Here is a 22,949-nt window from a genome sequence, read left to right on the forward strand (position 1 = left end):
ATCCAAGTTATATATACCCCCCTGTGTGCTCCCCAAGTTATATATACCCCCTTTATATAATTCCCCTGTGCACCCCCCAGTTATATATATACACCCCCTGTGTGCCTCCAGTTATATATATATACACCCCCTGTGTACCCCCAGTTATATATACACCCCCTGTGTGCCCCCAGATATACATATACCCCCTGTGTGCCCCCAGATATACATATACCCCCTGTGTGCCCCCAGATATATATATATACCTCCTGTGTGCCCCTAGTTATATATATACCCCCTGTGTGCCCCCAGATATATATACCCCCTGTGCCCCCAGATATATATACCCCCCTGTGCACCCCCTTTTATATAATCCCCCGTCACTTTGCGCTCCCCCAGTTTAAATATACCTCCTGTGTGGCCCCCCCAATTATATATACCCCCCTGTGCACCCCATTCCCCCCCCAGTAGTATATAGACCCCCGCTGTGTGCTGCCCCCCGTTATATAGCCCCCCTTTGGGCTTCCCCCTCCCATATAGCAAGTAACAAAAAAAGCAAACACTTTACACTCACCTGGGTCCGCGCGTTCCTCTTCTCTTCACCTCACCTCACTCTTATGGCCGCAGGCAGTGCTTTGCCTGCGGTCACAAGAGGCCGCTCTCCCCTCTCGCGGTGTCCACTGCGGGAAAGCGGCCTCTTGCGACCGCAGGCAAAGCACTGCCTGCGGCCACAAGGATGACTGACAGGTAGGGAGCCAATAGCTCCCGACCTGTCAGTGCCGCTGCCTGTACCTATGAGCTCTCGTTTGAGCGCTCATAGCTACAGTACAGAGTGCCGCAGGGGGGGCCCTGCAGGGGGCGCCATGGACGGGTAACCTTACCCATCCCGATGGCGCCCTCCTGGCAGGCTGGTGGCCGGAGCCCTGTGCGACCGCAATGGTCGCACAGAGCAAAGGCCGGCCCTGCTCAGGGTGGGCCCCTTTAACCAGTGGGCCCGGTGCACGTGCACCATGGGCCCTCTGGTTAAAGCGGCCCTGCCTGGCTTGGACAAGGTCCTTCCTCCTGAGGGGTCTAGCACTGCATGCTAGCTGAAGTTACTTAAAATAAAGTGTAAGTGTCTTGGTCCCTGTCAAGGGTCCTGGCCTGAGGTAGGCCCTGACTTCACTGCAGCAGGAACTGCTCTCTTTTTTGCTCTCTCTCTTTCTCTTTAGTACCTAAACTGAAAAGACCCTCCCAGCAGGAACTAGCTCCTTTATATAGGGGTGATCTAAACTCCCTTGTGATTGGTGGGTATGGTGTAGGAGAGAAGAGAGAGAATAGAGTAGAAAGAAGAAGAAAAATACCTGCACCTGTGAAAGTATAAAAGACAACATATGACAAAAAAGTAACCCATTGCTTCCATCAGTTGTGCATCAGACAGGTCACACAAGAAATACAGTAGAGACACCTAGTGGGGGAAAACACATAATACAGTTTTCCTTCATCCCACTGTGAGAACCTGAGTTACCTTGCCCAGGTGCATAAAAAAAACTTAGTGGCACACCTGTGCTGAGACACTGCAACAGCACATGATGCGAATTATCTGCTGTGCTGCACCTTGTTCGTTTGATGGAATAAACCACATTTTTTAACACTATTTGAAGGAGTGCTGCAGACCATTGTTGGATGATATTATCATGTCCTTGGTCAGGACAACATCTGCTGGCACCACTTGGGATGATTCATCTGTCTTTTTATATGTAGGGCTGCCATTTTCTTTCTTTCTTTCTTTCTTTCTTTCTTTCTTTCTTTCTTTCTTTCTTTCTTTCTTTCTTTTTCTTTTCTATTACGTTGTATTTTAGATTTAATTTACAAGAAACCAACAGAACTTTAAACCTCTATCTACACCTTTTTTTGTACTGTGGGAATTGGAATTGTCACAATCTGTGTACAAAGTCATGTAATACCATCACGTAATGCAAAAAAAACCTTTAATATTTGCACACTTTCACCTATGTGTTATTATATATCGTAATCATATTTGAAAAAAAAAATTATTTAACTTATATTCTTCATATAATCAATTATTTTCCATCTACAGAGGGCACACAGGGCATTTCTTCCAGGGCTGAGTATCCCCTAGTGTAATACTGGCTGCCATGCCAGGGTGTTCTTACAGCTTCTTATCTCCAAGACTAAAAAGCAAATAAATAAATAATGCTATAATTAGATATGAGACATTTCTGCTCCAATTAGATCCTCTCTATGCCATCCTTTTCAGTGGCCTTTAACCACATATTCTTGTAATTGTATATTCAATCATATCACATTCAGTTCATGTGAAAATGAGTGTTCACTGCTGGAAGTCTACAGATCAATGTTTTGTTTTTTTTAATTTATACTTTATAATTTATGGCAATCATCAATTGTTTTTGAACCAATTAGAAAGAAAGTTCCTTAAGGGTGCCTTCACACCTACCGGATCCGCAGTGGATCTCACTTCTGCGAATTCGAAGCGAGATCCACTGCGGATCCGGTACCATTCACCCTAATGATAGCACATACCCGCAGTGGGATTGACATCCTGCTGTGAGTATGAGCTTTAACCCCCTGATGTCCGCAGCCCCGCCGCATCCCTGCCTCCTGCAGCTCCGCCGCTGCCCCCATCAGCCCCGGCGCCCGCATCCCCGATCGCCACCCGCATCCCCCATCATCCCTGCAGCCCATCCGCATTCCCGATCATCCCCGCAGCCCGCCGGCCGACGCCGAGAGCATACATTACCTGCTCCTCGGCGCAGCTGCTGGGATGATGCGGGCGGGCTGCGGGGATGATCGGGGATGCGTGCGGGCTGCAGGGATGTTGGGGGATGCGGGCGGGCGGCGATCGGGGATGCGTGCTGGCTGCGGGGATGATGGGGGATGCAGGCGGGCTGCGGGCGGTGATTGGGGATGCGGGCGCCGGGGCTGATGGGGGCAGCGGCGGAGCTGCAGGAGGGGGGGATGCGGCGGGGCTGCGGGCGTCAGGGGGTTAAAGCTCATACTCACAGCGGGATGTCAATCCAGCTGCGAGTATGTGCTATCATTAGGGTGAATGGTACCGGATCTGCAGTGGAACTCGCTCCGAATTCGCAGAAGTGAGATCCGCTGCGGATCCAGTAGGTGTGAAGGCACCCTAAAGGGGTTATCCAGAATAACAAAAACATGGCTGTTTCCTTTTAGAAACAGCACCACTCTTTTGGTCCTCAGTTTGGGTGTAGGTTTAACAACAGTGCTATTGAAGTGAATAGAACTGAATTGTAATACCACATGTAATCTGAGGGCAGGTGTAGTGCTGTTTTTTGCAAAAAAAAAAGGTTTGTCCATTTTTGACAATAATTTCTTAAGAAGTGGTCTTTGACAATAAACTAATCCTAAAGTTTCCTGGTTTTAAGACCCCCTGTGTAATTTGTAAGAAAATCAGACAGTAACTGTTCAGTCTCCCTGCAGTGCCCCCACAGGAGAAATAAAGCACTGCACAGTATTAAAATCAGTGGTTTGATAAGAGCTGAAGATCCTGAACAGAGGACCCCCCCCACACACACACACTATTAAAGGGGTCATACAGCGCTACAAAACATGGACACTTTCTTCAAGAGACAGCCTCACTCTTGTGTCCAGTTTTATTGGGGTTTTGCTGCTCAGTTCCATTGAAGTGAATGGAGCTTAATTGCAAACCCCACCTGAACTGGAGACAAGAGTTGTGTTGTCTCTAAAAGTGGCCATGTTTTTGTAGCACTGGGTAACCACTTTAACTCAAAATTTCCTAATGGAGAACCTTGGGTATACCTACGTAAAGTGGCCCATACAGTGGTTGAAAAGGGTTTATGCATATCTTTGATCATTATCATGTCACTTCTATTAATGAGATAAACGTTAACAACTGCAAGTGGCCAGAGATTGTAGTCTTCTTATCTTCTACATCCAGAGACTGTTTAAGCTGTCAGTCATATCTAGGAGGAATGGCCAGGAAAGCTCTCAATATAGAGAACTCTGAGCCCCTAAGAAGAAGGTCCTGCCCCCTGGGCACTTGCATCAGTGTCCTTGACCTTCAGCAAACCGCATGACCAAAACCAAAGATTTGTATGGAACTTCTCTCTGACCTCTGTGTTGGCCTATCAGCAATTTTGGTGTCATCTTTGAGAGGTTAATTTAAATTGGTAGGATCCGTCGTTAGATGGAGGCACAAGGTCACTTCATAGATGTCTATGGGTGCTATGTTAAAACTCTGTATAACAGAATAGGGTACACTAGCTTTTAGTTACAATATTTCAAGTATTTGCTCAATTATCCATTACATTATACCTTTTTTGATCCCAAGCCCGTCACTCCAGATCTTCTGATGAGTCCGAGTGACCGTGATGATGCAGAACTGGAGATGGAGTACCCGGAGGACCGAGGAAATTGGTCAGGAAAGTTAGATTTTCTGCTGTCTTGCATTGGATATTGTGTCGGCTTGGGCAATGTCTGGAGGTTCCCATATAGAGCTTATACCAATGGAGGAGGTAATTATGTGCTTTTTTTAAATATGTTTTATTAATGCATTGATGCAAGGACATCATAGTTTGAACAACACACTTCATCCGGATCACATCCCACACCTGTAACAGAGCAGATGATAACTTTTTGTTGACGTCAGCAGCACAAACTAGAAAAAAAATAGATAGATAAATGAATAAAACCCTGTTTAACACCAGAACAGGCTGATTTTTATGAGATCTAGTTTTATAACCACAGAATTTGCTGAGGAGTGCACAATGGGACATTGTTAATAGAAAAAACCTCACTCCATGTGAGAAATATTTTTGTCACTGTTTCTCTTACGGTATAATCACCAGCACATCCTCATTCACAGTTGTAGGAGTCGCTAAATTTAGTAATACAGTGTGATGACATGAATAGCATCTCCCCCCACAGCCCTTTATACATGCAGTCATGGAGATGCAGCCATGGCTACCATCTTTTTTTTTTTTAAATATTGCTACAAGGGCATCTTGCACGATCCTAAAGCCCAGTCCTATTAGGCAATTCAGAGGGGCAAGCCAGCGCAGACCTGTCAGGTCAGTGCTCGATTGTTCCTCATTTCCTGGGGGGGGGGGGCTGCCCAAGTGACCGTTAAATTGTCCGCTATCGGCCGATAATCGCTTTTAAGTCTAGATTATAAACTGCAAATTTTAAGATTTGTAAGGACATAAAAAAAGGTAAAAAGCATCCAAAATCATTGCTGCTGGCGCGGAGAGCAGCGGGTGTGGGGGGCTCCCTGGATGATCGGGGGGGGGGGGGGGCATTAGGACATAACGGCGGTCTGCTGCTGCCCCTCCTATTACATTGAGTATCGTGCATGCCAGCCGATCATTCCCTTCTATTACATGAAGCGATTATCGGCCGTAATGGCCGACAATCGGCCAAATACGGCCAATAATAGCGTTAAACTGCAGAATCAGGCCATTCCCGCCTCCCAGATCCATATAATAAAAACAACGATGAGCCGATGGGGGTCAGGGCTGCCAGAATGACATAGTGCCAACTTTGCTCTTTTGGTGATAAACCCAAGAAGCTAGAGGGGGGCTGTCATGTCAGGACATGGATATGTGAGGAAGTAGAAGCCAAAAACAGATGGGTGAGCCAAGGATACTGAAGGGACTTGCATTGAGCATTGCAGTTGTTAAGCAGCTGCCAGTTGTCTGCTTGTCATTTGCTCAGTAAGAACTTTTTCTTCCACGAAGAACAGCAAGGCCTTCATGCCTCACTGGAGTAACAGTTCCCCTTCATTTAATCTTGAAAACTCTCAACATTTTCCAATATATTGATCTCAAAGATCTAAACTATAATGTCTGAGGTGTATACAAGACCAAACATCATCATCTCGGAAGAGGCAACCCCCCCAAGAGAGCTTTTCCAAGTTGCACTATAACATATATTATTATCTTTCAGGGGCGTTTCTTATTCCATACTTCATTATGTTGGCCATTTGTGGTATCCCCCTCTTCTTCATGGAACTGTCCCTGGGTCAATTTTCCAGTCTGGGACCCCTGGCTGTATGGAAAATAAGTCCACTTTTCAAAGGTAAGTGTAATCCCTATCTTTGCTCTTGCTCTGTAATACAAGGCCTCCTATAGGCTTGTGGGCTTCTAATTGTTGTCCATCTTCTTCTACGTCTTTGTCTCCACTCTACAGGTGTTGGAATGGGCATGCTACTAATTGTTGCTCTAGTAGCCATCTACTACAACATGATAATAGCCTATGTGTTATTCTACCTCTTCGCCTCGCTGACCAGCAGTTTGCCCTGGGAACATTGTGGCAACTGGTGGAATACCGATCTCTGCCTGGACCACCATCTAATTCGTTCCAGCAACTCAGTAATGCCGATCAACATCAGCATGACTGTCAGCCCCAGTGAAGAGTACTGGAGGTGAGTTTGGGGGGATCTAAAGTGGTCTTCATTGTTTATTGTTCTTAGAGACCAAAGAAGAAGAATGAGATATATCTGATAATGTTGGGTGGAGGAGAGTTGTCAAAGTAGCCAAACATTATCAATAATATCAACCTATCCATTTTATATTGTGATTTCTACGGTCAATGCTTCCACTGAAGTCGCTACGTTCTTCACATACAAGGAAGTTCTGGAATTGGGGATCCAGGACAAATTCGATGGAACCTGTGCCTGTGTCTTCTCCTGGCCTGGGTCATTGTGTACCTCTGCATTCTTAAAGGAGTGAAGTCATCAGGCAAGGTATGGGCTATGAAGTAATATATTTCTATGCCATGTAATTATTTAAGCAAGGATAAGAAAAGGAACGGTTAGGGAGTCTACCCAAGTCTACCCAAGAAAGCTGCAAGATTGTCCCCACAGTACAGGGAACCCAAGATGTTCTTCATTGTCCTTTTCTTTCAGAAAGATTGAGTAGAACAAGTAAGGGAAGGCCATCAATCACTAACTAGGACCACCCACTGGCCTTCTAAACTCAGGATGAACATAAGTGAATAAATCTCTATTTGACTGAATGTTCTCCCACAAATATGTACGGTATTTTAATCTGCTTGGCTAGTCTCGCTCTATGACATCCTGTCTACAGATTGGAATATATTTTCAATGTGATGGGTTCCCTTTAAGATAGTTAGACCTTGCTGTTTTAAACAGTAGAAATACACAGGAACTGTGGTTGTTTGGAGCACTCAATGTTGAAATTTACATGACACTAAGACTATTACCAGTTATTCTTGGTCTTCCAATATACAGGACAGCATTGACCAATAGAGAGTTAGATCAAGACTAGGTTATATACATTGGTGTAAGATTTCTCTCTGAGGAACCTTCCTGTTTCTCTATTTATATATAGGTGGTCTATTTCACAGCAACATTCCCATACTTAATTCTGATCATGCTGTTGATCCGTGGGGTGACGTTGGATGGAGCGTGGATTGGGATCAAATTTTACCTCACACCACAGTTTGACCACCTGTTGGCTTCAAAGGTAACAATGAATGTTTAGTAGTAGATGATCAGCCATAACTTTGTAACCTGATATTGTGTAAGGCCACATTGTGCCATTAAAAGAAAAGTGCCATGAAAAACTTTTTCCCAGTAATTGAAGCACATTACAAAGTTATATAACTCTGTAATATGCTTCAATCACATATCTGCCTCCCTTCCCTGTCTTTCCCCCCCTCCACCCTCCACCAGGAAGTGTCCTGACTCACACAGACCTGATTACTGTCATCACCAAGCTCTTCTCTCAGTTCTTTCTCCTGTTACAGCAGCCCCCCCCCCTTCCCTGCCTTGTCTGGTGACTCAGCTTGCTCAGCTCCCATTGGCTGAACAACTGCAAGCCATCACTTGGACTGGGGAGGGGGGGGGGGCTGCTGTAACAGGACCTAGAGCAGCCCTCCTGCTGATGACTCATCCTCACAAGAAGGAGCTGCCTGGTGACGGTGACGGCAGTCATCAGGTCTGTGTGAGTTAGGACACTTCCTGGTGGGGGGTGGAGGGGGGAAAAGACAGGGAAGGGAGGCGGATAGGTGATTGAAGCATATTACAGAGTTATATAACTTTGTAATGTGCTTCAATTACTGGGAAAAAGTTTTTCATGGCACTTGTCCTTTAAACACCAATCACTAGTGTTGAGCATGCTTGCTGAGCTGTTGGGGTTCGGCAATGTTCTTCAAACCCAAATGCTCAATACTATTACCCTGATGTCCATCCCATTTGGGCACTTGTCATTGACGCTCAGATTCTTACTGAAGCCCATTTTTCCTGCTTTTAACGCATCAAATTAATGAACAGTTCAGTTTCTACCCAGTTTCTCCAAAAATAAGCCATACCCTAAAAAAAAGCCCTAGCTTTATTTTGCAGGGTTTTTGGAGTAGGTGTTAGGACTCAGGCCGTGCGTTCGGCTCGGCGTCCATAGCTGTCAGAATGCTGCTTATGTTTTTGCTCTGCTCTGCTGCTCCGGGTTGTAGCAGTGTCCAGTGTTGCACTCTACCTGCAGATCAGCACTAGGTGGTTGTGATCGCAGTGATTTGACTGACAACTGACTCTCCCAGTTAGCTGTCGGTATCTGGGCTGGGACTTCTAGCTCTATAAGTATTTTCACTTGCCTCAAGTTCTTTGCCTATGATAGAGCCTAGTCCCCTAGTGCCACCTTGATCTATCATTTCTGACCTGACTATCCTGTGTATTTTGACCTTTGGCTTTTGTGACCTCGACTACTCTTCCGGATACCTATTTGGTACCTTTGCTTCCCGTACGTTGCCGTCTTGGACCACTGACCACCCCTTTTTGTGCGTTGTATTGTCTTGTCTCATTTTATGTGTAACCACTTGACGCAGTACAGGGAACCCCGTACAGTTGCCCGCTGCCACCTAGGGCAGAGTGGTAAGTAGGTAGGGACAGTTGGGGCGGGTTCAGCATAAGGGGTCGCACTGTCTGTGTCCTCCCTAGCCATCCTGAAAGTAGGCTTGAAATATAAGCCCTACTTCAAAAATTAGCCCTAGTTATAGTGAGTGTCTCCAGTATTAGAAACGCGTGATGCCACAGAGGCGCAAAACAGGCATAATGTAGTGTAGGCTTCCTGTCTTATTTTCGTAGAAACACACTATCTAATATATCCCACCCCCTAAGAGGCACAATTGTCACAGCAGTCCTGGGCTATCTTCCCACTTTGGGAACATATTGGGAAAAAGAGGCCGTCTCATAATATAGACGGATGCTAATAAAGATCATGAATATTATTAACAGCTGCCTATATAACACGATGGCCGCCTTTGCCTGTTATGTTTCCAAAGTGGAACCACTAGTACCTCATTTTGGGATTTTCTACATGAATAGACAGGGGCCGGCACAGGGGTCCTTTTTTTTTTTAACCACTGCGTTGGTTTATTCCTAAGCACTGGCCATGCATGAAGCATTGGGACGGGCCCGCCAGCCCCAAGTGTTACGATCTCCCCTCCCTGCTGTGGCGGAGCTCCATTGATTCTAATGGAGCCGTGTCACAGAGGGGAAGGGAGATCGTCACACTGGTGACCAATTGGCCATCCCCCAGTGCTTCATGCCTGGCCAGTGCTTGGGAATGTACAGGAACTCAGTGGCGGTTCAAAAAAAGGACTGCGGCATCGGCATCCCCACTGGTGCTGGTCTATTCATGTACTGTAGAAAACCACAAGGTGATGTACCTAGTGGTAAATTCGCTTTAATGTTATGGCTTATGTCCGAATATTACTTCTATATGGAATTCCCATTCATAGGCTTATGTTTACAACTTATTCTCCGTCTGTTGTTTTTCTTTTTACTAAATTATAGGTGTGGATAGAAGCGGCTCTGCAAATCTTCTACTCCCTAGGGGTCGGATTTGGAGGACTTCTCACATTTGCATCCTACAATACTTTTCATCAAAACATTTACAGGTAAAAATGTAAATCGGTTTGCTTCCAGTTCCAGTGTCACCTCTAGTAAAGAAGTTCTACAACAAGACCTGAAAGAAGGAGGAAAATGAATGTCCGTCCCATGAGATCCAACCAGTGTCTGTGATCAGGGCAATGTATTATGCTGAAGTAATATATTCTACTAATGAGCCAGTGTGGATTCCCTACATGAGTCATTTTGCCTACAGATCACTGTAGATGTATTTGAATTGTTGCCGGCAATGTTTAATGTAGGTTAAAAGGGTATTCTGCTTTTAGCATATAAAGGTTATTTCTTGCATACTGATAAGGTTTTCAATGCAATGCAATACGATGCAATTTTTTTTTTATATCGATTTCTCATGATCTACAAGATCTCTGCTAAGTAACTGTCATTAAAGAGAACCAATCACGGCCCATTTTTACATTTTTTTTTATTCCTTCATTTAATTTACATGGCTTTTTAATTAATATTTGCAAATAAGATTAATTCATTTAGTGGTCGCGTTTTTTAAATTTATTTACTTTTAGTCCACTGTCTCGCGCCGACTCTTTTCAAAAGAGTCGGCACGAGACAGGAAACTCCCGTCATGCAGAGCGGGGGGATAGGTTCCCATGATCCTTTGCCCACCACTTTGTTAATACACAGTGATCTCGCGCTATACAGTGCAAGATCGCTGTGTATTATCCCTGTTCTCGCCGCCATCTTGATGAGATAAAGTGAAAGATACAGACTGCAAAGGCCATCTGTATATTCAAAAATAGATAATTAGGGAGAGATGAACTTTGGTAATAGGGACAGTAAGATTTAGGTGATAGGTTCTCTTTTATGAACTTCCATTGCTTACCTGTATACAAATCTGGCAATAACTTTCTCAAGGAGGGGGATTATAAAAGTAGTAATACTACCATATTGCTACTTAATAATACTGCCACACCATAAACACACACATGCCACCACAAAAGACAAATATTGCCACCACAGTAACCATATAGCTGTAATAAACAGCTATATAAAGGCTCTGTAGACTGTATAGTGATTACAGTGCAGTTACATTCAGTGATTACTGATTTCATGTTCTCTGATTGGAATTGTTCAGTTTCTCTAGCACCCACATACTTCTCCCTCTGTGCAAATTGCTGCCCTCTGTGCAAACTGCTGCCCTTTTAACCATACTATATTGTGCCTGCTGCCCTAAGTGTCTCATAATTATAGTCATCCCCAAAGCCCTAGATCAGGGGAGTCAAACTCAGGCCATCCAGCTGTTGCATAACCACAATTCCCATCATGTCTGGACAGCCAAAGCTTTAGCTATCCAGGCATGATGGGAATTGTACTTTTATAACAGCTGGACGGCCTGAGTTTGACAACTCAACTCTAGACGGTACTATCCCTTAACATATTAATAGTTCTCCATAGTGGTATCAACAAAGTAAAAGTACCCACTTAGTGCCTCCACACAGTAATAGTGCCTCCACACAGTAATAATGACCTCTTTGTGCCCCCACACACATAGGTGGCCCCATAGTGCTCCCAAATAAGTGAGTGTCCCACACACAGTAAGTGCCCCCTTAGTGCCCCAACACACAGTATTTGCCCCTGAAAAAAAGAAAATCACCTAAACTCGAATGGAATATCCCTAAGTGACTGTTTTTTTTTACTTTACTTTGCAGGGACACTTTTATTGTCACATTAGGGAACGCTTTCACCAGCATCCTGGCAGGATTTGCTATCTTCTCCGTCTTGGGTTATATGTCCCAGGAATTAGGTGTTCCAGTAGATCAAGTGGCTAAAGCAGGTAAAAATAAAATCTGATATATGCCAGGCTTCATCTCTAGTTCATTTATGTGTACCTGGATTTTATGTGGCTGATGATACAGCACTCCATCACAGATAGCTGCTTGCCAATCGGGTATTCAGTTGACGACTATCTCTCCCGATCCTTACATACACACATACACTTAGCTGGACATGTAGGTGCATGTATTCTAAATGGGAAGAAGGGGTAATAAGAACCATCATGCCTTACCCTTTCCACTTTTGACATCTGTCTGTGGGAGAAAGATAAAGGGTCAGTATAGACATCATAAAATCAACTGATTAAATCACTTAAATTAGCAGATTTGGCTGACTTTCCCATATAATGCACACTAACCATTAGTGACCCTGCAGTGTCATCTGTTTCATCCCAGCTCTGTTGCATCACTACATTTCGTTACTGTATCTGGGTCATGTAACTTCTGATTAGCCACTATATTGACTTTCAGATTTCAAACTGTATTCTCTCCCTTTCCAATATGCTATCAATCCCATGATGCATCAGCACAGCATAACATAACATGGGCAGCTAGAGTCAGTACTATCTATGCCTGCTGGGAGGACTGTGTAATAACCCTCATCTCTGTATATGTCTAAGTAACCTTATAAGGTTTTAACCTTGCTCTGTATAACAGAAGTGTTTATTTGTACAGAAGGTATGGGTGTGCTAGTTATATGTACAATATGGCAGGATGGTCTATCTACATTGTATCCCCAGCAATCTATTACTTTTCCCCTATCCCCAGGATAGTAAGTTTTAATAGGAAAGCCCCTTTAAAAGCTAAGGCTGGGACCTATTTCCTATTAGTGTGATCAGTCTGATGTACCTCAGTACCTGATAGGACAGAATTAAAAAGAACTTTTAGCAAGCCTGGGATAGGCTGGGGAGTAGGGAGATGGCTGGCAATCTTCCTCAAAACTTAGTGTTATAACACAATTAAATCCTTCAGAGTGCTGACTGTAAAAAGACAAAGGGGGAGATTTATCAAACATGGTGTAAAGTGAAACTGGCTCAGTTGCCCCTAGCAACCAATCAGATTCCACTTCTCATTCCTCACAGACTCTTTGGAAAATGAAAGGTGGAATCTGATTGGTTGCTAGGGGCAACTGAGACAGTTTCACTTTACACCATGTTTGATAAATCTCCCCCTTTAAGAGTTAGAAAAATAGTACTACATCATTATTATAATAACGCAGAAGAACCCGCTAGAAGCTTACATTCAGTGTCGACCTACATACTTGAGCATACAGTATGTAATACTTGGACATAATGTCGAGGCCTTTAGAGAAGGTGATGCTCTTTGTAGCTTCTAGAAGAGGTTCTTTAACTAAAGGCCCTATTCCACGGAACGATTATCGGCCGTATTTGGCCGATATCGGCCGCTATGGACGATAGTCGTCCCGTGGAGTAGAGTGCAACGATCAGTCGACATCGTTCATGTCGGCTGATCGTTGCAGTCGCTTGTTTTTCAACATGTTGAAAAACAAGCGACTGATACAGCAACAATCTGCTGCCGTCGCTCCGTTGAATAGGAGCATCAGCAGCAGATTCTGCTGTATCCTATGGGCTGCCCGGACGATCAGTGATCACCCGGGCAGCCCCCCCGCAGCTCCCCGCCACCCCCCACGCACTCACCCGCTCTCTGCAGCCGCACTGAATAGCGACGGCAGCAGGTGGGGAACGAGGAGCAAACGAGCGCTGAGAGCGCTCGTTTGCTCCTCTAGACGACCCGTGGAATAGGGCCATAAGGAGCTCCTTCTAATAGGTTTTTCTAAAACAAACACCCTCTTTAACAATAGGCAGTTTTTTAAAGGATAAGCAAAACTTAGCTGCTTTTTTTTTTTTTTTTTTTTTAAACAACACCACTCCTGTTCTTAGGTTGTGTGTGGTATTACAACTAGGCCCCATTCACTTCAATGGAACTGTGATGCAACATGGCATACAAACTGAGGACAAGAACGGAGCTGAAAGAAATCAGCTATGTTGTTGTTGTTGTTTTTTTTCCTAATCCTTCAATTATAGAGAAAAACATTACATCTATTGAGGAATTGCAAATCCTCTGCTGGGTTAATATGGAGAAAATGATCATTTTCTCATACATTGAATTTCAAGCTAGGACTAATAAGAAAACTGATATGAAGGATGACAATTATGTTATACCTTCATCTGTTTCATCACTTGGCAACAGAAGACAAACAATGGGTGTGAACACAGACTAAGCTGCAGAAGCTGTGGGGAGCATATCCCGGAGCGTCCCCCCCCCTGTAGAGCTGAAGGTAATTCAATTAATGTCACTTAGCTTATTTTTCGAACTGTGATCTTAGAGACGCTGAACATCACGCTGTGACTTGGGCACGTCATGCACTTTAATAATGCAGAGAGTTGGTAAGGCCGGAAAATGGGATTTTATTTTCTTCCTCATAACATTCAAAAACATGTGAGATCATTTTACCCCGAGAACTGACAGCTCTGGCTCCACCCTCCAAGTCTCTGCTGGGTGACATTTAAAAGAAATATTTGAAATTTTCTGCTGAACTTCAGCTAAAGCTTATGCGCTATTGCTAAAGAACACCTATAATTTCGCTTAAAGGGGAACTCTTGCAGAAAATGTTGTTTTTTTTTCCTTTCAGAAAGATACCGATGTCCTTGCAGCCCTTGCTAAACTGGTATACATTATCCAGGGGCGTAGCTAATGTCCCTTGGGCCCTGGTGCAAGAGTTCAACTTGGGCCCCCCCGTTCCTCGACCAAGCGATGCGATACATAGATAATAGCTAGAGGCAGATATTACCAATAATACCAGTATATAGGAAATATTATCACCATACATATTACCGCCATACTGTTACTAACCAAATCCTGTATACTAAGACTGATATTACCAATAATACCAGTATACAAGGGGGAAATATTACCACCACAACCACTACCATCACCACCATATTGTTACTGACCAAATCTAGTATACTAAGACCAATAAAACACTGTACCAGATTACAAGTAACAAATACCACCACATACTGACTAACACCACCGCATACTGACTAACATCCACTGTACACAAATCACCATCACCTCATCCAGTCATATAGAGGCAGCCCCATCTCTACACAGGCTCTGTACACCATATACATTACAGTGCAGTTATATCAAGTGACTCACATTGGATGTTTTCTCTAATTGGAGTTCTTTCCTTTTCATCTTCTTCTCCATCTGTCCTGGGCTGTCATGAGAACTTCTCCGAGCCACGAATCCACAGAATCTGACAGACAAACATATTAGGCTCCTCATACTGGCACCATCCTCATCTTTATACACACTGCACATCTGTATTGGCCCCTTTAAACCCTCATTAAAGTGACTGTACCACCAGGCCCAGGCTAAAGCACTTAGTGGGAGGAAACCCCCGCAACTCTATGATAGGGATCCATTGATTCTAATGGAGACACGTCATAGAGGGGCTAGGGTTTCTTCCCACTGGGGGTGGGTCGGTCGCCTCCAGTGCTTCAGCCTGGGCCTGGTGGTACAGTCACTTTAAGTGGGTAGGCTGACTATGTCATCCCCATGATAGTATATGCCCCCCTCTGTGTAGATGGTCCCTAGCTCAGTCTTCCATATAGATGGCCCCTTGTGCATTTCCTTTGTGCTGCCCCTCTCTGTGTAGTCCCCCTATAGTAGATTCCCCCTCGTTTAGTCCCCCTTATAGATGGCTCCTTTGAAGTCCCCCTTATAGATGGTCCCCTCTGTATCCCCTATAGTATACACCCCCCCCCCCTGTGTAGTCACCCTTATAGATGCCCCCCTCTGTGTAGATGGTCCCTAGCTCAGTCTTCCATATAGATGACCCCTTGTGCATCTCCTTTGTGCAGCCCCTCTCTGTGTAGTCCCCTATAGTAGATTCCCCCTCGTTTAGTTCCCCTTATAGATGGCTCCTTTGAAGTCCCCCTTATAGATGGTCCCCTCTGTATCCCCTATAGTATACACACCCCCCTGTGTAGTCCCCCTTATAGATGCCCCCCTCTGTGTAGTGTCCCTTACAGATTGACCATTTCTGTGTATTCCCTCTTAAAGATGCCCCCTGTGTTGTCCCCCTCTGCCCCCATTTTAGATGGCCCCCTGTGATGTCACCCTTATAGATGCCCTCCTTACAAGGCCTCCCCTTATAGATGGCTCCCTTATGTTGCCCCCCCCCCTTATAGATGCCTTCCTGTGTTGTTCCCCTTATGTTGCCCCCCCTTGTAGATGGACCACTTATGTTGCCCCCCTCCCTTTTAGATAGCCCCCTGTGTTGCCCCCCTTACAGATGGCTCCTCTATGTTGTCCTCCTTATATTGCCCCCCCTTATAGCTGGCCCCTCTGTGTTGCCCCCTTATACATGCCCTTCTTATGTTGTCCCCCATATTGATGCCCCCCCTTATAGATGGCCCCTATCTGTTGCCCCCCTTATACTGCCCCCCATGTAGATGCCCCCACTGTGTTGTTCCCCTATACATGCCCCCCTTTTGTTGCCACCCCCCTTGTAGATTGCCTGTGTTGTCCTTTTATATTTGTCACCTGAAAAGCAGATAAAAACAAAGAAAAAAAAACTCACCTAACACCTCGCTCCCCCGTTGCAGCTCCCTTCTCTTCTATTCTTCTGAGGTGTCGGACGGGCCCGCGGCGATGCTCAGCTTCCCAGTGGTGTCCCCGGCATTCCCGGGCAGCATATGCACAAGAGAGCTCAGTGTGCGCTGCCGGGGCTGTTACTTCCGGGTCAGGGAGCAACGCGCTCCCTGACCCGGAAGTAACAACTCCGGTGCACACAGCTCCCTGGCGCCTATGCTGCCCGGGAATGCCGGGGACATCACTGGGAAGCTGAGCATCGCCGGGGGCCCGTCCGACACTGACTCTTATGACCGCAAGCGAAAGAATGCTTGCGGTCACAAGAGTGATCAGTGCGACGGGAACCCGCGGCGGAGGATGGCCGGGAGCAGGGGATAGATTGTTGGGCGCGGGCCCCCCTCGACGCCGGGCCAGGTCGAAGCGGCGACCCCTGCGACCACGGTGGCTACGCCACTGACATTACCTATCCCGAATCCAGGGCTGCTCCTGCTCCTCTTCTCCCTGGGTCCTGCCTCAGAGCAGCCTGTCTAAGCTGATAGGCCGCTCAGCCAATCACTGTCCGTGGCGGTCCCGGCCTGTGATTGGCTGAGCGGCCTGTCAGCTAAGACAGGCCGCTCTGGAGCTGCAGCAAGCGGGAGCCGTGGAGAAGAGAAGCAGGAGCATGGATAGGTAATGTATTTCTTTTGCAAATCGTTAGCAAATCGTTATTACACGTAGCGGTGCGCGGTTGGTGGCCGACAATTATAGGTCAGAACCTATATCAACAATCAGCCAATGACAGCAATCATCAGCTGATCGTTGTGTTTATTACACGGAACGATAATCGTTTGGATAGGGCCGATTCGACCGATTTTATCGTTTATAGTACCCGAATTCCTGTCTCATTAAGCTGATAAATAAAGAAAGAGGCATTTTTCTCTGATAAGATATAGTATTTAACAAAGTTACTTAGTCTTGGTGTTAATTTGTTGAATGGTTTTTGACCATTTAAAGTGTTATGCTGGGTTTACACGGAACGATTATCATTTGAATTTTCACAATAACGATCGCATTTGAGCGATAATCGTTCCGTGTAAACACAGCAAACGATCAGGCGATGAGCGGAAATTCGTTCATTTTGATCTTTCAACATGTTCTCAAATGGTCGTCCGTCGTTCGCTAAATATTCGAAGATCGCTTCTGGTAAACAGTCTTTCAAAGATTCACCCTTTGTGAAAGATGGGCTTCAACGATCTTAAAAACGATCGCAATAACGATTTTTCTTACGAATCTTCTAACGATTTTTCTCCGTCTAAATGCTGATCGTTATAAAAATAAAATCGTTGCTTCAAAATCGTTAATCGTTCGATTGGGCGAATTATCGTTCCGTGTAAACCCAGCATTAGTGTCAAATAAATTAGTTTTTAGTATGATTTGAGACATGTCAAAATTAAAATATCCCATCGGGTCTCATTCCTGAGACCTGCTGTGACCCTGAGCTATAGCCGGGTGAAGTATGTGGCAGCGTGCTCCTCTCCCTGGCCAGCTGGGAGATCTGACTTATTTGTTCTCATAGACTATAATGGAGCAAATAAATCAGATCTTATCGACAGCCAGGGAGTGAAGTGTTCTGCAATGCGCTTCACCCGGCTATATGTTTGGATTTTTTTTAGTCCTAATGAAGACCTACGTGGGAATAGTCCTGCTTCCACAATCTACACTCACCGGCCACTTTATTAGGTACACCTGTCCAACTGCACGTTACCACTTAATTTCTAATCAGCCAATCACATGGCGGCAACTCAGTGCATTTAGGCATGTAGACATGGTCAAGACAATCTCCTGCAGTTCAAACCGAGCATCAGTATGGGGGAAGAAAGGTGATTTGAGTGCCTTTGAACGTGGCATGGTTGTTGGTGCCAGAAGGGCTGGTCTGAGTATTTCAGAAACTGCTGATCTACTGGGATTTTCACGCACAACCATCTCTAGGGTTTACAGAGCATGGTCCGAAAAAGAAAAAACATCCAGTGAGCGGCAGTTCTGTGGGCGGAAATGCCTTGTTGATGCCAGAGGTCAGAGGAGAATGGGCAGACTGGTTCGAGCTGATAGAAAGGCAACAGTGATTCAAATAGCCAACCGTTACAACCAAGGTAGGCAGAAGAGCATCTCTGAACGCACAGTACGTCCAACTTTGAGGCAGATGGGCTACAGCAGCAGAAGACCACACCGGGTGCCACTCCTTTCAGCTAAGAACAGGAAACTGAGGCTACAATTTGCACAAGCTCATCGAAATTGGACAATAGAAGATTGGAAAAACGTTGCCTGGTCTGATGAGTCTCGATTTCTGCTGCGACATTCGGATGGTAGGGTCAGAATTTGGCGTCAACAACATGAAAGCATGGATCCATCCTGCCTTGTATCAACGGTTCAGGCTGGTGGTGGTGGTGTCATTGTGTGGGGAATATTTTCTTGGCACTCTTTGGGCCCCTTGGTACCAATTGAGCATCGTTGCAACACCACAGCCTACCTGAGTATTGTTGCTGACCATGTCCATCCCTTTATGACCACAATGTACCCAACATCTGATGGCTACTTTCAGCAGGATAATGCGCCATGTCATAAAGCTAGAATCATCTCAGACTGGTTTCTTGAACATGACAATGAGTTCACTGTACTCCAATGGCCTCCACAGTCACCAGATCTCAATCCAATAGAGCATCTTTGGGATGTGGTGGAACGGGAGATTCGCATCATGGATGTGCAGCCGACAAATCTGCGGCAACTGTGAGATGCCATCATGTCAATATGGACCAAAATCTCTGAGGAATGCTTCCAGCACCTTGTTGTATCTATGCCACCAAGAATTGAGGCAGTTCTGAAGGCAAAAGGGGGTCCAACCCGTTACTAGCATGGTGTACCTAATAAAGTGGCCGGTGAGTGTATGTACATTATTAGAAACAGATTACAGTCCGGAGCTTCTGTAAACCCTCTGTTATTCGGTACAGCAGTGAATCCATCCCTGACATAGTGAGGGGTTCAATATTACCCCTCACTGTGTATAATAGTATATTTACTTATTATTATTATTATAATAAGAGGAGTCTCAGGATATTGCTCCTCTTGTAATGCTTTAGCTGTCTGCCACCCACTCGGGATGCCCGTTGTCGCACACGTTCTGCCAGGCAGATGGTGCCTTTCTTTCCCATCCTGATTCCCATGGGATTGTTGCCGTAAGTTTTGGCAGCCTCCTCTAATTCATTAAGCTAATTCTGCTTTCTCTGTGCTAATTACGAAGGGTTTTACAAGGCGCTCAGCACCATCAGCGGCAGCCGCTCAATAGTCTTTATCCTCAGTGAAATTCCTTTGTAACAGTGAGCCAAGTCAAGCCATGTTCAGGCCTTGTAGAAGAGTGGCCGTTCCGTGACCCGGACGTTCTCAGAGAAGATCATCCTGCAGTACCGGCTGGATGATCTTTAGTGCCGCTGAGTTCTGATGCGGGCGCATCCGTGCGCGCCTGCATCAGAACTCCCCACTGCACACTATGGAGCATGCGGCCAGAGCTGCACGCTCTATTGTGTGCACTGAAAGGGTTTTCGCTATTCATTGAATAACGGCCGCAGAAAATTGACATGTCAGTTCTCTACGGGGCCGCTAGGCAGGGCCGTCTTACCCATTGGGCATGGTAGGCGGCTGCCCCCTAGGACGCAAGGGTCCCCGGGCAGCCGCCTCCCATTCCCAATGGGTAAGACGGCCCTGCGCGCCCCCCCTTCCCCTTTTCTTGCGACCGCAAGCACTTCCTTGCTTGCGGTCGCAAGAGGAAATCCGGCCCCGGCTGATGCGTTGCTCCCCGGGGGATTCTCCGGGAGCGCACGCATCAGGAACCTCAGTGCGCGTCGCTGGGGCTTCCTGTACCGGAAGTCCCGGCCTGGGCGCACACTGAGCTTCCGGATGTGTGCGCTCCCGGAGAATCCCCCGGGGGGCGACGCATCAGCTGGGGGCAGAAGAGGAGAGGAAGCAGCGACGGGGGAGCGCTGGTAGGTGAGTTGGGTGTTTGTTTTTTTATCTGCTGTACAGGGGGGAGCCATCTATAGGGGGGGGGGTACAGGGGGGAGTCATCTATAGGGGGGGAATACAGGGGGGAGCCATCTATAGGGGGGATACAGGGGGGAGCCATCTATAGGGGGGATACAGGGGGGAGCCATCTATAGGGGGGATACAGGGGGAGCCATCTATAGGGGGGATACAGGGGGGAGCCATCTATAGGGGGGATACAGGGGGGAGCCATCTATAGGGGGGATACAGGGGGGAGCCATCTATAGGGGGGGGGATACAGGGGGAGCCATCTATAGGGGAGGATACAGGGGGGAGCCATCTATAGGGGGGGATACAGGGGGGAGCCATCTATACAAGAGAGGGGGGGATACAGGGGGGAGCCATCTATAGGGGGGGATACAGGGGGGAGCCATCTATAGGGGGCGATACAGGGGGGAGCCATCTATACAAGAGAGGGGGGGATACAGGGGGGAGCCATCTATAGGGGGGGATACAGGGGGGAGCCATCTATAGGGGGGGATACAGGGGGGAGCCATCTATACGAGGGGGGGATACAGGGGGGAGCCATCTATAGGGGGGATACAGGGGGGAGCCATCTATACGAGGGGGGGATACAGGGGGGAGCCATCTATATGAGGGGGGATATGGAGAGATACAGGGGGGAGCCATCTATAGGGGGGGATACAGGGGGGAGCCATCTATACGAGGGGGGGGGATACAGGGGGGAGCCATCTATACGAGGGGGGGGATACAGGGGGGAGCCATCTATAAGGGGGGAATACGGGGGAGCCATCTATACGGGGGGGATACAGGGGGGAGCCATCTATACGGGGGGGGATACAGGGGGGAGCCATCTATAAGGGGGTAATACAGGGGGGAGCCATCTATACGGGGGGGATACAGCGGGGAGCCATCTATAAGGGGGTAATAAAGGGGGGAGCCATCTATAAGGGGGTAATACAGGGGGAGCCATCTATAAGGGGGTAATACAAGGGGAGCCATCTATAAGGGGGTAATACAGGGGGGGAGCCATCTATAAGGGGGTAATACAGTGGGAGCCATCTATAAGGGGGGGATACAGGGGGAGCCATCTATAAGGGGGGGATACAGGGGGGAGCCATCTATACGGGGGGGGGGGGGAAGGGGGAGCCATCTATAAGGGGGGGATACAGGGGGGAGCCATCTATAGGGGGGATACAGGGGGGAGCCATCTATACGGGGGGATACAGGGGGAGCCATCTATAAGGGGGGGATACAGGGGGGAGCCATCTATAAGGGGGGGGATACAGGGGGAAGCCATCTATGAGGGGGTAATACAGGGGGGAGCCATCTATAAGGGGGTAATACAGGGGGAGCTATCTATAAGGGGCCAATACAGATGTGCAGTGTGTAGAGAGATGAGGATGGTGACAGAGTGTGGAGCCTAATATGTCTGTCTGGCAGATTCTGTGGATTCGTGGCTCGGAGAAGTTCTCATAACAGCACAGGGCAAATGGAAAAGAAGATGAAAAGGGAAGAACTCCGATCAGAGAAGACGTCCCCTGTGAGTCACTTGATGTATCTGCACTGTAATGTATATGGTGTACAGAACCTGTGTAGAGCTGGGTACCTCTATATGACTGGATGAGGTGATAGTGATCTGTGTACAGTGGATTAGTCAGTAGCAGCGGTGGTGTTAGTCAGTATGCGGTGGTAATATTTGTTGCTTGTTATCTGGCATATATATAGAGAAGGGCAAAACAACATGTCTCATATAGACAGAGGGGCAACAACATGACTATTATATTATATATGAACCATGTTGTTTCCCTGTATTCTGTATACATGGAAACAACATGGTTCATATATAATATAATAGTCATGTTGTTGCCCCTCTGTATATATGAGACATGTTGTTTTGCCCTTCTCTATATATAAGCCATGTTGTTTCCCTGTATATTGTATTATACAGTATACATACAGGGAGACAACATGGTTCTCATATATAATAGTCATGTTGTTGCCCCTCTGTATATATTAAACATGTTGCACTGGTGTGACATTAAACCCTGCAGATTGCTGTTGGAAGTGCTGTCTCCATTGCGTTTTTGGAAGCCAACCCGGTCTGGTTTGGTGCGGCACGCACGGTTATTTTTTTGTTTTTGCGCTGCTGAGAGACTGTGTTGTGAATTAAAGTTTATGTTAACAATAATTTGTATTTTTTATTGTACGTAATTGTACTGGCTAGGGGCGGGGTTGCAAAGATGGGGGGGTTTTGATGGCGGCGGCCGCGGGGGGTGGGGCCCAATTCGCACCTCTGCCCAGGGGCCCATAATGCTGTTAAGACGGCCCTGCCGCTAGGGATCCCTGCCGGAGTGTATACCATGTGTATACACTCCGGACGGGATTTCCTCAGCCTGCAGCACTATGGAAGCACTGCAGAAATCACGGTCGTTGTAACAACAACCGTGATTTCTGTGGAACTTACGTAGTGTGAACATAGCCTGATTGTGCAAACCCAGCTGCGTCTGAAACAAGTCCCAAAGTTGAAAAAAGTCCCAAAGTGCAATATGGAGATGCTTCTGACTGCAAAGAAATGCCTCTAGGATCCACTATTATATGTT

At 46.5% G+C, this 22,949-nt stretch overlaps 1 protein-coding gene and 1 long non-coding RNA gene across 3 annotated transcripts in view; one reads left to right on the forward strand and one right to left on the reverse strand.

Moving 5' to 3' along the window:
* The window catches only part of SLC6A7 (solute carrier family 6 member 7), a 79,767-nt gene that overhangs the window by 22,573 nt on the left and 34,245 nt on the right, over window positions 1-22,949 (forward strand). For both annotated transcript variants that reach the window (XM_069969136.1, XM_069969137.1), the window contains exons 2-8: window positions 4,316-4,499; window positions 5,929-6,060; window positions 6,172-6,406; window positions 6,589-6,727; window positions 7,335-7,469; window positions 9,794-9,897; window positions 11,569-11,693. In XM_069969136.1, coding sequence (XP_069825237.1) covers window positions 4,316-4,499; window positions 5,929-6,060; window positions 6,172-6,406; window positions 6,589-6,727; window positions 7,335-7,469; window positions 9,794-9,897; window positions 11,569-11,693 — 1,054 coding nt within the window. The remainder of the gene's footprint in view (window positions 1-4,315; window positions 4,500-5,928; window positions 6,061-6,171; window positions 6,407-6,588; window positions 6,728-7,334; window positions 7,470-9,793; window positions 9,898-11,568; window positions 11,694-22,949) is intronic.
* Window positions 1,996-11,933, reverse strand: LOC138790793 (uncharacterized). Its single transcript, XR_011363103.1, has 3 exons — window positions 11,749-11,933; window positions 4,300-4,642; window positions 1,996-2,153 (listed from the first exon to the last, which is right to left on the reverse strand). It is a non-coding gene; the product is annotated as an uncharacterized lncRNA (long non-coding RNA).

Source organism: Dendropsophus ebraccatus, chromosome 1 (assembly GCF_027789765.1).
Source record: "Dendropsophus ebraccatus isolate aDenEbr1 chromosome 1, aDenEbr1.pat, whole genome shotgun sequence".
NCBI lineage: Eukaryota > Metazoa > Chordata > Amphibia > Anura > Hylidae > Dendropsophus > Dendropsophus ebraccatus.